Source organism: Glandiceps talaboti, chromosome 22, assembly GCF_964340395.1.
Source record: "Glandiceps talaboti chromosome 22, keGlaTala1.1, whole genome shotgun sequence".
NCBI lineage: Eukaryota > Metazoa > Hemichordata > Enteropneusta > Spengelidae > Glandiceps > Glandiceps talaboti.
The window spans coordinates 18399211-18416108 of record NC_135570.1 but is presented as its reverse complement, the minus strand read 5'-3'; the positions used below and the strand labels follow the sequence as shown (position 1 = coordinate 18416108).

The window sequence follows — 16898 nt, the reverse complement described above, 5'->3', positions numbered from 1 at the left end:
ATTGTAACTCCTATCACTGTTAACTTTGTACAGGTCTATTGTCACCCCTATCATTGTTAACTTTGTACGGGTCTATTGTAACACCTATCACTGTTAACTTTGTACAGGTCTATTGTAAACCCTATCACTGTTAACTTTGTACAGGTCTATTGTAAACCCTATCACTGTTAACTTTGTACAAGTCTAATGTAACACCTATCACTGTTAACTTTGTATGGGTCTATTGTAACTCCTATCACTGTTAACTTTGTAGGGTCTATTGTAACTCCTATCACTATTACCTTTGTACAGGTCTAATGTAACACCTATCACTGTTAACTTTGTACAGGTCTATTGTAACCCCTATCACTGTTAACTTTGTACGGGTCTATTGTAACTCCTATCACTGTTAACTTTGTACAGGTCTATTGTAACACCTATCACTGTTAACTTTGTACAGGTCTATTGTAACACCTATCACTTTTAACTTTGTACAGGTCTATTGTAACACCCATCACTGTTAACTTTGTACAGCTCTATTGTAACCCCTATCACTATTATCTTTGTACAGGTCTATTGTAACTCCTATCACTGTTAACTTTGTACGGGTCTATTGTAACCCCTATCACTATTATCTTTGTACAGGTCTATTATAACTCCTATCACTGTTAACTTTGTACGAGTCTATTGTAACACCTATCACTGTTAACTTTGTACAGGTCTATTGTAACCCCTATCACTGTTAACTTTCTACAAGTCTATTGTAACCCATATCACTGTTAACTTTGTACGGGTCTATTGTAACCCCTATCACTGTTAACTTTGTATGGGTCTATTTTAACACCTATCACTGTTAACTTTGTACAAGTCTATTGTAACCCCTATCACTGTTAACTTTGTACAAGTCTATTGTAACCCCTATCACTGTTAACTTTGTACAAGTCTATTGTAACCCCTATCACTTATTATCTTTGTACAGGTCTATTGTCACCCCCATCACTGTTAACTTTGTACAGGTCTATTGTAACTCCTATCACTGTTAACTTTGTACGGGTCTATTGTAACACCTATCACTATTGTCTTTGTACAGGTCTATTGTAACATCTATCACTGTTCACTTTGTACAGGTCTATTGTAACACCTATCACTATTATTTTTGTACAGGTTTATTGTAACTCCTATCACTGTTAACTTTGTACAGGTCTATTGTCACCCCTATCATTGTTAACTTTGTACGGGTCTATTGTAACACCTATCACTGTTAACTTTGTACAGGTCTATTGTAAACCCTATCACTGTTAACTTTGTACAGGTCTATTGTAAACCCTATCACTGTTAACTTTGTACAAGTCTAATGTAACACCTATCACTGTTAACTTTGTATGGGTCTATTGTAACTCCTATCACTGTTAACTTTGTAGGGTCTATTGTAACTCCTATCACTATTACCTTTGTACAGGTCTAATGTAACACCTATCACTGTTAACTTTGTACAGGTCTATTGTAACCCCTATCACTGTTAACTTTGTACGGGTCTATTGTAACTCCTATCACTGTTAACTTTGTACAGGTCTATTGTAACACCTATCACTGTTAACTTTGTACAGGTCTATTGTAACACCTATCACTTTTAACTTTGTACAGGTCTATTGTAACACCCATCACTGTTAACTTTGTACAGCTCTATTGTAACCCCTATCACTATTATCTTTGTACAGGTCTATTGTAACTCCTATCACTGTTAACTTTGTACGGGTCTATTGTAACCCCTATCACTATTATCTTTGTACAGGTCTATTATAACTCCTATCACTGTTAACTTTGTACGAGTCTATTGTAACACCTATCACTGTTAACTTTGTACAGGTCTATTGTAACCCCTATCACTGTTAACTTTCTACAAGTCTATTGTAACCCATATCACTGTTAACTTTGTACGGGTCTATTGTAACCCCTATCACTGTTAACTTTGTATGGGTCTATTTTAACACCTATCACTGTTAACTTTGTACAAGTCTATTGTAACCCCTATCACTGTTAACTTTGTACAAGTCTATTGTAACCCCTATCACTGTTAACTTTGTACAAGTCTATTGTAACCCCTATCACTTATTATCTTTGTACAGGTCTATTGTCACCCCCATCACTGTTAACTTTGTACAGGTCTATTGTAACTCCTATCACTGTTAACTTTGTACGGGTCTATTGTAACACCTATCACTATTGTCTTTGTACAGGTCTATTGTAACATCTATCACTGTTCACTTTGTACAGGTCTATTGTAACACCTATCACTATTATTTTTGTACAGGTTTATTGTAACTCCTATCACTGTTAACTTTGTACAGGTCTATTGTCACCCCTATCATTGTTAACTTTGTACGGGTCTATTGTAACACCTATCACTGTTAACTTTGTACAGGTCTATTGTAAACCCTATCACTGTTAACTTTGTACAGGTCTATTGTAAACCCTATCACTGTTAACTTTGTACAAGTCTAATGTAACACCTATCACTGTTAACTTTGTACAGGTCTATTGTAACCCCTATCACTGTTAACTTTGTACGGGTCTATTGTAACTCCTATCACTGTTAACTTTGTACAGGTCTATTGTAACACCTATCACTGTTAACTTTGTACAGGTCTATTGTAACACCTATCACTTTTAACTTTGTACAGGTCTATTGTAACACCCATCACTGTTAACTTTGTACAGCTCTATTGTAACCCCTATCACTATTATCTTTGTACAGGTCTATTGTAACTCCTATCACTGTTAACTTTGTACGGGTCTATTGTAACCCCTATCACTATTATCTTTGTACAGGTCTATTATAACTCCTATCACTGTTAACTTTGTACGAGTCTATTGTAACACCTATCACTGTTAACTTTGTACAGGTCTATTGTAACCCCTATCACTATTATCTTTGTACGGGTCTATTGTAACCCCTATCACTATTATCTTTGTACAGGTCTATTGTAACCCCTATCACTGTTAACTTTGTACAGGTCTATTGTAATTCCTATCACTGTTAACTTTGTACGGGTCTATTGTAACACCTATCACTGTTAACTTTGTACAGGTCTATTGTAACACCTATCACTGTTAACTTTGTACAGGTCTATTGTAACTCATATCACTGTTAACTTTGTACGGGTCTATTGTAACCCCTTATCACTGTTAACTTTGTACGTGTCTATTGTAACACCTATCACTGTTAACTTTGTACAGGTCTACTGGAACCCCTATCACTGTTAACTTTGTACAGGTCTACTGTAACCCCCATCACTGTTAACTTTGGACAGGTCTCTGGAACCCCCATCACTATTATCTTTGTACAGGTCTATTGTAATTGCTATCACTGTTAACTTTGTACGGGTCTTCTGTAACCCCTATCACTATTATCTTTGTACAGGTCTATTGTAACTCCTATCACTGTTAACTTTGTACGGGTCTATTGTAACTCCTATCACTGTTAACTTTGTACAGGTCTAATGTAACCCCCATCACTGTTAACTTTGGACAGGTCTCTGGAACCCCCATCACTGTTAACTTTGGACAGGTCTATTGTAACACCTATCACTGTTAATTTTGTACAGGTCTATTGTAACACCTATCACTGTTAACTTTGTACAGGTCTACTGTAACCCCCATCACTGTTAACTTTGGACAGGTCTACTGTAACACCTATCACTGTTAACTTTGGACAGGTCCACTGGAACCCCTATCACTGTTAACTTTGTACAAGTCCACTGGAACCCCTATCACTGTTAACTTTGTACAGGTCCTCTGGAACCCCTATCACTGTTAACTTTGTACAGGTCCACTAGAACCCCATCACTGTTAAATTTGTACAGGTCTACTGGAACCCCTATCACTTTTAACTTTGTACAAGTCTATTGTAACCCCTGGCACTATTATCTTTGTACAGGTCTATTGTAACCCCTATCACTGTTAACTTTGTACAAGTCTATTGTAACCCATATCACTGTTAACTTTGTACGGGTCTATTGTAACCCCTATCACTGTTAACTTTGTATGGGTCTATTGTAACACCTATCACTGTTAACTTTGTACAAGTCTATTGTAACACCTATCACTATTATCTTTGTACAGGTTTATTGTAACTCCTATCACTGTTAACTTTGTACAGGTCTATTGTCACCCCTATCATTGTTAACTTTGTACGGGTCTATTGTAACACCTATCACTGTTAACTTTGTACAAGTCTATTGTAAACCCTATCACTGTTAACTTTGTACAGGTCTATTGTAACTCCTATCACTGTTAACTTTGTACAAGTCTAATGTAACACCTATCACTGTTAACTTTGTATGGGTCTATTGTAACTCCTATCACTGTTAACTTTGTAGGGTCTATTGTAACTCCTATCACTATTACCTTTGTACAGGTCTAATGTAACACCTATCACTGTTAACTTTGTACAGGTCTATTGTAACCCCTATCACTGTTAACTTTGTACGGGTCTATTGTAACTCCTATCACTGTTAACTTTGTACAGGTCTATTGTAACACCTATCACTGTTAACTTTGTACAGGTCTATTGTAACACCTATCACTGTTAACTTTGTACAGGTCTATTGTAACACCCATCACTGTTAACTTTGTACAGCTCTATTGTAACCCCTATCACTATTATCTTTGTACAGGTCTATTGTAACTCCTATCACTGTTAACTTTGTACGGGTCTATTGTAACTCCTATCACTGTTAACTTTGTACGGGTCTATTGTAACCCCTATCACTATTATCTTTGTACAGGTCTATTGTAACTCCTATCACTGTTAACTTTGTACGAGTCTATTGTAACTCCTATCACTGTTAACTTTGTACAGGTCTATTGTAACCCCTTATCACTGTTAACTTTGTGCAGGTCCTTTTGTAACTCCTATCACTGTTAACTTTGTACAGGTCTATTGTAACACCTATCACTGTTCACTTTGGACAGGTCTACTGTAACACTTTGTACAGGTCTATTGTAACACCTATCACTGTTCACTTTGGACAGGTCTACTGTAACACCTATCACTGTTCACTTTGTACAGGTCTACTGTAACACCTATCACTGTTAACTATGTACAGGTCTACTGTATTCCCCATCACTGTTAACTTTGTTCAGGTCTACTGGAACCCCCATCACTGTTAATTCTGTACAGGTTCATTGTAACCCCTATCACTGTTAACATTGTAAAGGTCTACTGTAACCCCCATCACTGTTAACTTTGGACAGGTCTACTGTAACACCTATCACTGTTAACTTTGTACAGGTCCACTGGAACCCCTATCACTGTTAACTTTGGACAGGTCCACTGGAACCCCTATCACTGTTAACTTTGTACAGGTCCACTGGAACCCCTATCACTGTTAACTTTGTACAGGTCCACTGGAACCCCTATCACTGTTAACTTTGTACAGGTCCACTGGAACCCCAATCACTGTTAACTTTGTACAGGTCTACTGGAACCCCTATCACTGTTAACTTTGTACAGGTCCACTGGAACCCCCATCACTGTTAACTTTGGACAGGTCTACTGGCCCCCCACTACTGTTAACTTTGTACAGGTCCACTGGAACCCCTATCACTGTTAACTTTGTACAGGTCTACTGGAACCCCCATCACTGTTAACTTTGGACAGGTCTACTGAAACCTCTATCACTGTTAACTTTGGACAGGTCTACTGGAACCCCCATCACTGTTAACTCTGGACAGGTCTAATGTAACACCTATCACTGTTAACTTTGGACAGGTCCACTGGAACCCCCATCACTGTTATCTTTGGACAGGTCTAATGTAACACCTATCACTGTTAACTTTGGACAGGTCCACTGGAACCCCCATCACTGTTAACTTTGGACAGGTCTACTTGAACCCCCATCACTGTTAACTTTGTACGGGTCTACTGGAACCCCTATCACTGTTAACTTTGGACAGGTCTACTGAAACCCCTATCACTGTTAACTTTGTACAGGTTCACTGGAACCCCTATCACTGTTAACTTTGTACAGGTCCACTGGAACCCCCATCGCTGTTAACTTTGTACAGGTCTACTGGAACCCCCATCACTGTTAACTTTGGACAGGTCTACTGTAACACCTATCACTGTTAACTTTGTACAGGTCTATTGTAACACCTATCACTGTTAACTTTGGACAGGTCTACTGTAACACCTATCACTGTTAACTTTGGACAGGTCTACTGAAACCCCTATCACTGTTAACTTTATAAGTCTATGACAGAACCCCATGACACATAAGTGCAATTATGGCATACTTTGGATATTGTAAAAGTGCTTGCAGTGTTTTATTCAGCCGTACTGTCACAAATGAATTGAGTGAAAATACAGTAGAAAACACTGCAAGCACAAGTGCTAATACCCCTGTGTATCAACACTAGAACTCTCATGGAATGGAGTTCTGTTATTATTAAATATGTTTATCTGAAAGAAGAAATTTCAGTAGAAAAGACACTGTGCGAACATGCACTTTTATGCACAATGAAAGTTTGCACCCTCATTTGCATATCATTTGCATGCAGGTATACTGTTATGTTTTCAGCATTGCAAGTAGTGCAAATACCAGTAGTATGCATTTGCAACAGTACCAGTAATCTCTGGTACTTTATGTAATACCAACACATAGAAATCTTGATTACATCATACATGTACTTACTTTATTCCTGGTAAATTTTTCACACTGTCTGTTATCTCATTGGCTTCTGGCATTACTCTCTCTAAAGCCTCTAGAGGTCCCCAGAAATCTTTCTTCTTTTCAAGAAAAGACTTCTTTCCTATAGGACATTCAGACAAATATACCAAAGTCACATTTGATTTTCACCATATTAACACTCTGATGGACCCAATGGCATTGGATGTAAATGGGACGGTTTTGTACATGTATACAAAACTAATCTTGGTTCAGTTGGAATAAAAGTCACACTTTGCTTCTTTCAGATGATGGGTTGACTTTTAGATAGAGCAGTAAAATAAATTGGAGTTGAGCAAACTCATAAACCTTTCATATATGGTAGTAGAGAACAATAGTAAGAAGCTACATGTGTAAGTAGCAGGAAAACAGATTAGTTGTAACAAATGTAAGAAGTTATAATGTAAATTACAATATTGTGTTAATGCAAACTACAATATCATGTTATTATAATGGAAATTACATTGCTGTATGTTACTATAATGTAAATTGTAACACTATGTTATCATAATGTAAATTACAATATAATATGACAAAATGTAAACTACAATACTATACGTTATTATAATAGAAATTACAATACATGTATAGTATGTTATAATTATATATAATCCCATGAAATCAATGCTAGTTTTACATCATACTGCTTCACGTATGATTCCACGTACTAATACAAATTTGAGCTGGTAGGCAGGAATTTGTAGTCTGTGGAATCATACGAGGTGCAGTATGACGTAAAACTAACATTGATTTCATGGGATTATATATAATTATAACATATATTAAGTTTTTCCACATTTTTCCTACATTTTGAATCAAATTATACAAATACTGCATCGTTTCTCATCACACTTCATTCTTATTCATGTATCAAAAATGGCGTCCGATGGCTATGCAAATTACGTAATTGCATGACCTGTTGCGCGGTCAACCTTACATGCAGGTTATACTGTTCTGTGGTTTCTCAACCAAAATTATCGGTTATAACGTAGCGATGTACATGTTATATCAAATTTAATTTTAAAACATAAGTAAACTTTGTCTGAATGCAACTTTTGTTCTGGCATTTTAATTATATTAGCTCAGGATTATGTTCCGAGCTTTGAGCTCAACCGAAAATCGTACCGGCTGCGAGCCTACATACAAATTGTTATCGATAATCTACATGATTTTTAGATAGAATAAAATCTGTTCAATAAAAATAAACACAAATGTTACCTTGTCTGGTCCATCGGACCAGTTCATTACTGCTAATAACAGTTAAAAAGTCGTCTGAATATACAGATTCATAGGCAATAATTAATGTTTCACATTAGTAGGAACTGGGACCACTATTTCTTTCAGCAGGACCACTGTATTATCTAAGGTACTGGTCCGGGGACCACCAGTTCACAAAATGATTTGTTCACCACTGCATACGGTAGTCCATGCTAACAATAAGTGTTCATTTGGTGAATGACTATCCAGTTGCCTATCCAACCATGTTGCTATCTTTATGATGCTATCATTTGGCTGTTGCTATGGGCATGGTCATTTTGTTAGATATATTTGCACACATTTTCACTTGTGTATGAATTCCTAATATTATCTATGCAATATGCGTGATCATTTGGCTGTTGCTATGGGTGTGGTCTTGTTGCTAGGCACATTTGCATACCTTTTTTGAATGTTCATTCATTTGTCTTCCTATTACTATTGTTATCTTTGTAATACACGTGATTATTTGGCTATTGCTATGGGCGTGGTCTTGTTAGGCAAATTTACATACATTTTTTGAATGTTTATTAAATTGTCTATTAATCCCTGTTGTTATCTTTGTGAAATACACGACCGTTTGGCTGTTGCTATGGGCGTGGTCATGGTTGCTAGGGTATTTGCATACATTTTTTAATGTTTACTCACTTGCCTTCCAGATGATGTTATTTGACCAAAATATACTGCCATTTGGTTGTTGCTAAGGGCATGGTCATGGTTGCTAGGGCCAATGTTTTGAAGAAAATCTGCAGAATAACACTTTTAGAAACATCTCACAAAGTTTCAGACTCATTGACCAAGTACTCTTTGAGAAATAAGTTATTGACCAAAAACGAACATTTTTACACCTAATTTGCATATCACTCACCGAATCATTGTATGCATAATATTTCTTCCTCCATACATCCCTAGATGCATTCCCATTAAATTTCAGGCAAATCTGCTCAGTAGTTTTGGAATTATAGATTTTTAACCAAAAAGACACATTTTTAGCCTTAATTTGCATATCACTAATGGGACCATTATATCATGAACAATTCCTAGTGAAAACACCCTGAAGAATGTTTCATCCAAATTTCAGCCCAATCTGCCCAGTAGTTTTTAAGTTTAAGTTTTTTGACCAAAAATCACATTTTTTATCCAATCACACACCTGTGATGCGATCATTTTGATTTGCACAATTTCCCAACGAAAAACCCAAGGTAATGGACCCACCAAATATCATGGCAATCAGTTCAGCGGTTTTTGACTTTAACTTGTTTACACACATACACACACACACACACACGACAGACACAGAGACAGACAGATGCCAGGCGATCCCTATAGCACTACTGTACCTCAGTTCAGTTGTGCTATTGATATAATGTAGACTACAATACTATATGTTATTATAATGTAAATTATAATATAGTATGTTATCATAATGTAAATTACAATACTATGTTACTATAATGTAAATTACAATCAATAAGTAAACTGTATATTAAATGTAAATTACAATACTATATGTTATTATAATGTAAATTACAATAGTATATGTCATTATAATGTAAATTACGATACTATATGTTATTATATATATATGTAAATTACAATCCTATATGTCATTATAATCTAAATTACAATAGTATATGTCATTATAATGTAAATTACAATACCATGTCATTAATGTAAATTACAATACTGTATGTCATTATAATGTAAATTACGACACTGTTATTATATATATGTAAATTACAATCCTATATGCCATTAATGTAAATTACAATACTATATCTTATGTAATGTAAATTACAATACTATGTTAGTATAATGTAAAATAACAATACCATATGTTATTATAATGTAAATTTTAATATTATATTTTTAGTACATACAGTATTGTAATTTACATTAAAATAACACATGGTATTGTAATTTACATTGTAATAACATAATATTGTAATTTGCATTATAATAACACATGGTATTGTAATTTACATTGTAATAACATAATATTGTAATTTACATTATAATAACACATGGTATTGTAATTTACATTGTAATAACATAATATTGTAATTTACATTATAATAACATATAGTATTGTAATTTACATTATAATACAATAAGTATCGTAATTGACATTATAATGACATGGTATTGGTATTAATCGCTGTTGTTATCTTTGTGAAATACACGACTGTTTGGCTGTTGCTATGGGCGTGGTCATGGTTGCTAGGGTATTTGCATACATTTTTTTAATGTTTACTCACTTGCCTACCAGATGATGTTGTTATTTGACCAAAATACACTGCCATTTGGTTGTTGCTAAGGGCATGATCATGGTTGCTAGGGTCAATTTTGTAGAAAATCTGCAGAATAACACTTTCAGAAACATCTCACCAAGTTTCAGACGTATTCAAGTCATTGACCAAGTACTTTTTGAAATATAAGTTTTTGACCAAAAATGAACATTTTTACATCTAATTTGCATATCACTCATGGAATCATTATGTGCTTCATATTTCTTAGTCCATACATCCCTAGATACATTCCCATTAAATTTCAGCCCAATCTGCTCTGGGGTTTTGGAATTACAGATTTTGACCAAACTGACACATTTTTAGCCTTAATTTGCATATCACTAATGGGACCATCCTAGTCCATCCATGAACAATTCCTAGTGAAAACACCCTGAAGAATGTTTCACCCAAATTTCGCACCAATCTGCCCAGTAGTTACTGAGTTTAAATTTTTTGACCAAAAATCACATTTTTTGACCCAAATCACAAACAGGTGGTAAGATCATTTTGATTTGAACAATTTCCCAACTAGACACCCAAGGTAATGGACCCACCAAATATCATGGCAATCGGTTCAGCGGTGTTTGACTTTAAGTTGTTTACACACACACACACACACACACACACACACACACGTCCCGGACTAATAATGTAAACTACAATACTATGTTATTATAATGTAAAATTACACAAATGTACAATACCATATGTTATCATAATGTAAATTACAATACTGTATGTTATTATAAGGCAAATTACAATACCATGTGTCATTATAATGTAAATTACAACACTATATCTTATTATAATGTAAATTACAACACTATATCTTATTATAATGTAAATTACAACACTATATCTTACTATAATGTAAATTACAACACTATATCTTATTATAATGTAAATTACAACACTATATCTTATTATAATGTAAATTACAACACTATATCTTATTATAATGTAAATTACAACACTATATCTTATTATAATGTAAATTACAATTATACTATATGTCATTATAAGGCAAATTAGACATAGAGACAATTGTTAAAAGATACATTCAGTCGAATATTCCAGCTTCTTTAGATCCATGTCAGTTCACTTACAGAGCAAACAGATTGATGATGTAGTAGCTTGGGCATTATTCAAAATTTCCCAGTTCCTTGACAGGTCCTGAGGAACACTCCAAATTATTGCAGGCTATTATTCATCGATTATAGTTCAGCTTTTAACACTGTTTCACCTTTTATACTGTATGATAAACTAATGAACCTCAACCTTAACAATTCAATTTGTAAATGGATTTTAGACTTTTTATTGGATCGCTCACAAATTGTAAAAATTGGTTGTAACTTTTCAAAATCAATCGTCCTGAATACAGGTACACCACAAGGATGCAATCTGTCTGCGATACTTTATTCCATGTTTACTCATGATTGTGTTGCTAGTTTTGAAAATAATTTCATGGTAAAGTTTGCCATCGACACCACCATATTATCACAACTGCTGAATCATCGTATAGAAAGCAAGTAGATGATACATTTAGATGGTGCTCTGACAGCAATCTGGAGCTAAATGTCAAGAAAACAAAGGAAGTAAGCGTGGATTTTCATAAAAACCCATCAGAAATTACTCAGAAATAAATGATTCTGAAGTAGAAGTTGTGCAATGTTTCATATTTCTCGGTGTCCATCTTTCTGCTGATTTGAAATGGGAGTCTAATGTTGATTTTATAGTTAAGAAAGCACAGCAATGATTATTCTTTCTGAGACAATTGAGGAGCTTTCGTGTAAGTCAGAAACTGTTGGTTAAATTTTATGGGCAGTGATTGAGAGTATCAAGGCAGTGATTGAAAGTGTCTTGACTTTCTCACTCATTGTCTGGTATGGTAATGCCACAATGGATGACAGGAAGCGACTCAATCAGGTTGTCAACACTGCAAGTAAAATCATTGGATGCAGTCTACCATCGTTTAACGATCTTTACAGGGCTTGAGTGTTGAAACTAGAAGTAAACTAAAAACGCTCCTGTTCAGAGATATCATTTTAGCATTTTCCTGGGGTATTTGTAGTGAACTTTATATTCACGTTCTGCAGGCAAAGCGTATCATGGAGTGATTGTTTCGTCTGGATAAACTGGAATTTTGATTCACCAGTGTGGCAAAGGACTTTGAAAACAGTTTTGCCATTCTACATTCAAAAGTAAATAAAATACAGTCATGGCTATACAATGTATATCCCTTATTGCAAAATTTCATCAAATATGCAAATAAGCAATTAATTGACTCGCTACCATTTTATCTTTGCTCGGTCAATATCTTCACCAAGTTTTATCAAATTTGGTGTAAACTTTCTTGCTATAGGCTCTAATTGCCAAAGTTTGTTAATTATGCAAATGAAGGGGGGAGGGGGGGGGGGGGACCTGTTCAAGCATGTCGAGTTATGGCTTTGGACATGAAAACTGCGCTAACACAATGGCTGCCAGGCAGCCATATCGGATTGTATCACGACGAAAATGGATATTTATTTATTTATTTATTTATTTATTTATTTATTATTCAGGTAAACCAACGGGCATAAAGCCCATTTACAGGCACCTTTAAAAACAAATAAGGAAAAACAAGCACTAAAAAGATAAAACAAGGGGTAGCAATAACAGAAGTGACATGACATAAAAGGCAAACACAGAAATAAAAACAACAAAACAGGAAAAATTATTAAAAACACGCAGCCTGAAGCACACGCCGAAAGGCGGAAACAGGACTAAATAAATCTATGTTTGGATTTGCTTTAAAAACGTCATTACAAGTGGTTAAACATCTTAAAATTGGGGAATATTTTCTCAGATTTACTCTGGAGGCACTGATGCGAAAGATATGGTTATTACGTAACTGTCTGCTCTGTACATTAAAACAAACCTTGTACAAAATGGATGGACAATTATAGCGTGAATTGACCAGTTTGTAAACAAAAATAGCATCTAAAAACTTTCGCCTCCTCACCAGTGGGGGAAGCTTAAACCTAGCACATAGTGAATCGTAATCTATTGAAGTATATTGCACATTTGATTTAAAACATAAAAATTTAATAAATTTCTGCTGTACACGTTCGATTTTATCAATTTGAGTTACTTGCCATGGTGACCAAATTACACTGCAGTACTCAAGATGGCTTCTAACATGGGTCACATATAAAGATCTTAATGTAGAAATGTTGGAAAAATTGGCACATGTACGTTTGATAAAACCCATCATTCTAAAAGCTTTCCTGACAATACTATCAATATGGGTGTTAAAAGACATCTGTGAAGAAAGTAGAATACCAAGATCTTTGATACTATGAACACGAACAAGGGGACTATCAGCAATATTGTAATTGTATGTAATCAGTTTCTTTTTGTTACTAAATGTGATTACATTACACTTCCCCACATTGAGCTTCAATTTCCATGTATTACACCATTTGTAGACATTATTAATGTCTGTTTGAAGAGAAATACAATCATCTTGTGTTCTAACTATGCGATATATTTTGGCATCGTCAGCATACATTGAGCACAATGATGACCCATGACTGTTGACATTGTCTGGCATATCATTGACGAACAGAATAAACAAAAGTGGCCCAATCAAGGAGCCTTGAGGCACACCTGAAGTGACGTCACAAGGTGATGACATGTGACCATTTATAACTACACGTTGTGTTCTATTTTGGAGGTAAGATGAAAGCCAGGACATAACATTGCCAGAGAAACCATATGCGCTCAGTTTGTGTGACAGTAAAGTATGTGATACAGTGTCAAAAGCTTTACTAAAGTCTGTATAAATGCTATCTACCTGTAATTTGTTATCAATAGCATCTGTAATAAAGTCAATATAATTTACTAAATTGGTTTGAGTGGATCTACCTTTCATAAAACCATGTTGGGATTCTGAAATATGTTCCCGAATATGGGGGAAAAGGTGGGCATACACTAATCTCTCAAAAACTTTAGATACTAATGGTAGGAGAGATATTGGACGGTAGTTAACTACCTTTGACTTGTCACCGGATTTAAAAACTGGCGTGACATTTGCGACTTTAAATGCTGTGGGAAAGACACCCAAATTTAAAGACCTGTTGAAAAGTGTGCATAATGGAGTGGCAAGTTCATGAGAACATGCCTTGAGAATGATACCAGATAGAAGGTCAGGTCCTACTGCTTTGTTAACATCAATACTATTTAGCTCATGTAAAACATCCTTATAGCATAATGAAATATTTGAAAGCTGGTCTGTAATCCTGTCGTGAAAAGGTGGAAGTTCATTCACAAAGTTTTCATCGTCTGATATAAATACAGATTGAAAAAATGTATTAAATGCATTGGCAGTGGCATCAGGAGTATCAGCTAGTGTGTCATGCAGATACACACTGCTAGGGATAGAACCATTTTTACCCTTTGTACGAACGAAACTCCAGAAGCGTTTGGAATTATCTTTGATTTCAGATTCAATACGAGCCATATAGTCAGAGTACTTGGCACGTTTGGCTCTAGAAAAATCGGCCCTCAAGAGGGAAAATGTATCTTTGTCTTCGGTACTGCGTGATTTTTTGAACTGCCGCCACGCATGTTCTTTATCCCGAAGTAAACAGATGAGGTCATTATCAAACCAGGAGGGTATTTTCGCCTACAAATATTAACTTTTGGCACACTTTCATTGATTGCGGGGAATAGAAAGTCATAAAAAAGTTGTACACATGCACATGTATGTCACAGAACACTGTGCTAATACCAACTTTGAATGAGATCTGTTCAAGCATGTCTGAGTTATGGCTTTGGACATGGAAAATTTGCAAACAAAATGGCTGCCAGGCAGCCATATCAGATTGTATCACGATGAAAATGGATATGCACATGTATGTCATAGAACACTGTCCTAATACCAACTTTGAACGAGATCTGTTCAAGCATGTCTGAGTTATGGCTTTGGACATGGAAAATTCACAAACAAAATGGCTGCCAGGCAGCCATATCGGATTGTATCACAATGCAAATGAATATGCACATGTATGTCATATAACACTGTCCTAATAGCAACTTTGAATGAGATTTGTTCTCGCATGTCTGATTTATGTCTTTGGTCAGGGAAAATTCACAAACAAAATGGCTGCTAGCCATATTGGATGGTATCATGAAACAAATTGACATGCATATCTATGCCACTGTATGTTGCCCCTGTACCAAGTTTGAAAAAAATCTGTCCAGGCATCTCCAAGAAATGGCTGCGGACGGACGGACAGACGAACAGACGGACAGACGGAACCCAATCCATAAGTCCCCGTCCGGAGATCGGTCCAGGCATCTCCAAGAAACAGCTCTGGACGGACGGATGGACGGATGGAACCCAATCCATAAGTCGTCATTCTGGACTTCGTCTGACGGGGACTAATAACGAATTTGAATCTTGAGTATGCCTTCCCATGTCTTTGGAAAGGAAATATCACAATTTGGGTGTACAAAACACCTGTATGAGTATGTAATGAAATAAGTAGTTGACTTGCTCGCTGGATCTACACACACATGGTGCCATTTCCTTCAAGTTCAAAGTCTGCCTCAAGATCAAATACAAGTGAGAAACAAAGACTGATTAGGCCTGACTGGATGCCTACTATTAAAAGGGCTTCACTTTGTGTCATTAATTATAGAAATTATCATTAATTATGCAAGCCATGCCCATCAAAAACTAATCAGCTCTAAGTTACAGCCCGACAGTGCCACATAGTAAATTGCAAAACATTTGCTTCAGTACTTATTGAGATATAAGTGGAACAAAATTTCTGCACAAACAGACAGACAGACAGACAGATAGACAGACACTGCCACAACATTACCTCCCATACGGGAGCTAAAAATGAGTGTGTCCTTGTTTTGCATACTGCATTCCATTAAATTTACGGAAATGTTTGTGGCATGCTTGGTTGTTCTAGTCATTAAAGCAAAAAATTGCACCCTCTCTGGCAGAAATTTTTATATCGTTCATAAATTTAGAAATTCATGTTTATGATCGCATGACGACCATCAACATGGACTATCAACATTCTGTGTGGAATTTTTGATGACAATTTCTGTGTGACACGAAACGTACAGTTCAATGGCTTGTTGCAATGTATACAATGTCGGTATTTTATACGGTTGACAATAAATTTGTCATTGGAATTGATGGTTACAGCTGGATTTCTATTTGTCTGCTAGGTTTCTTTACAAGAGGTTGTGCAGTGATCACGTGATACAACAAGCAAAAATATGGCTGTTGGTGAAAAATACACCTGTGTATCTGCAGGGCCCTCGACCAATCAGAATGCGAGATTGGTGACATCACGTATAATGTAAATTACAATATTATGTTATTATAATGTAAATTACAATGGTATATATTATGACATGTTATATACATTTCTTTAAAAGAAACTGGGATATGATAAATTATGCTTTATCGGTTGAAAGATACAATAAGCCCACTTTGTAAATTATCTGGGTTTCGTTTCAAAGCCAATTCATTATGGTTTTTGTTTTTTGAAAGAAAGAAATATTTACACATTTCATGGACTGTATTTAAGATAGAACAAGGCTTCTAACTTTTAGTCCATGACCCCATCACATGTTCCATGAG

General features: G+C 35.6%; 1 protein-coding gene across 4 annotated transcripts in view; it reads right to left on the bottom strand.

Moving 5' to 3' along the window:
* The window catches only part of LOC144451919 (RUN and FYVE domain-containing protein 2-like), a 97971-nt gene that overhangs the window by 51614 nt on the left and 29459 nt on the right, over window positions 1-16898 (bottom strand). For all 4 annotated transcript variants that reach the window (XM_078142825.1, XM_078142826.1, XM_078142828.1 and 1 more), the window contains exon 3: window positions 6675-6792. In XM_078142825.1, coding sequence (XP_077998951.1) covers window positions 6675-6792 — 118 coding nt within the window. The remainder of the gene's footprint in view (window positions 1-6674; window positions 6793-16898) is intronic.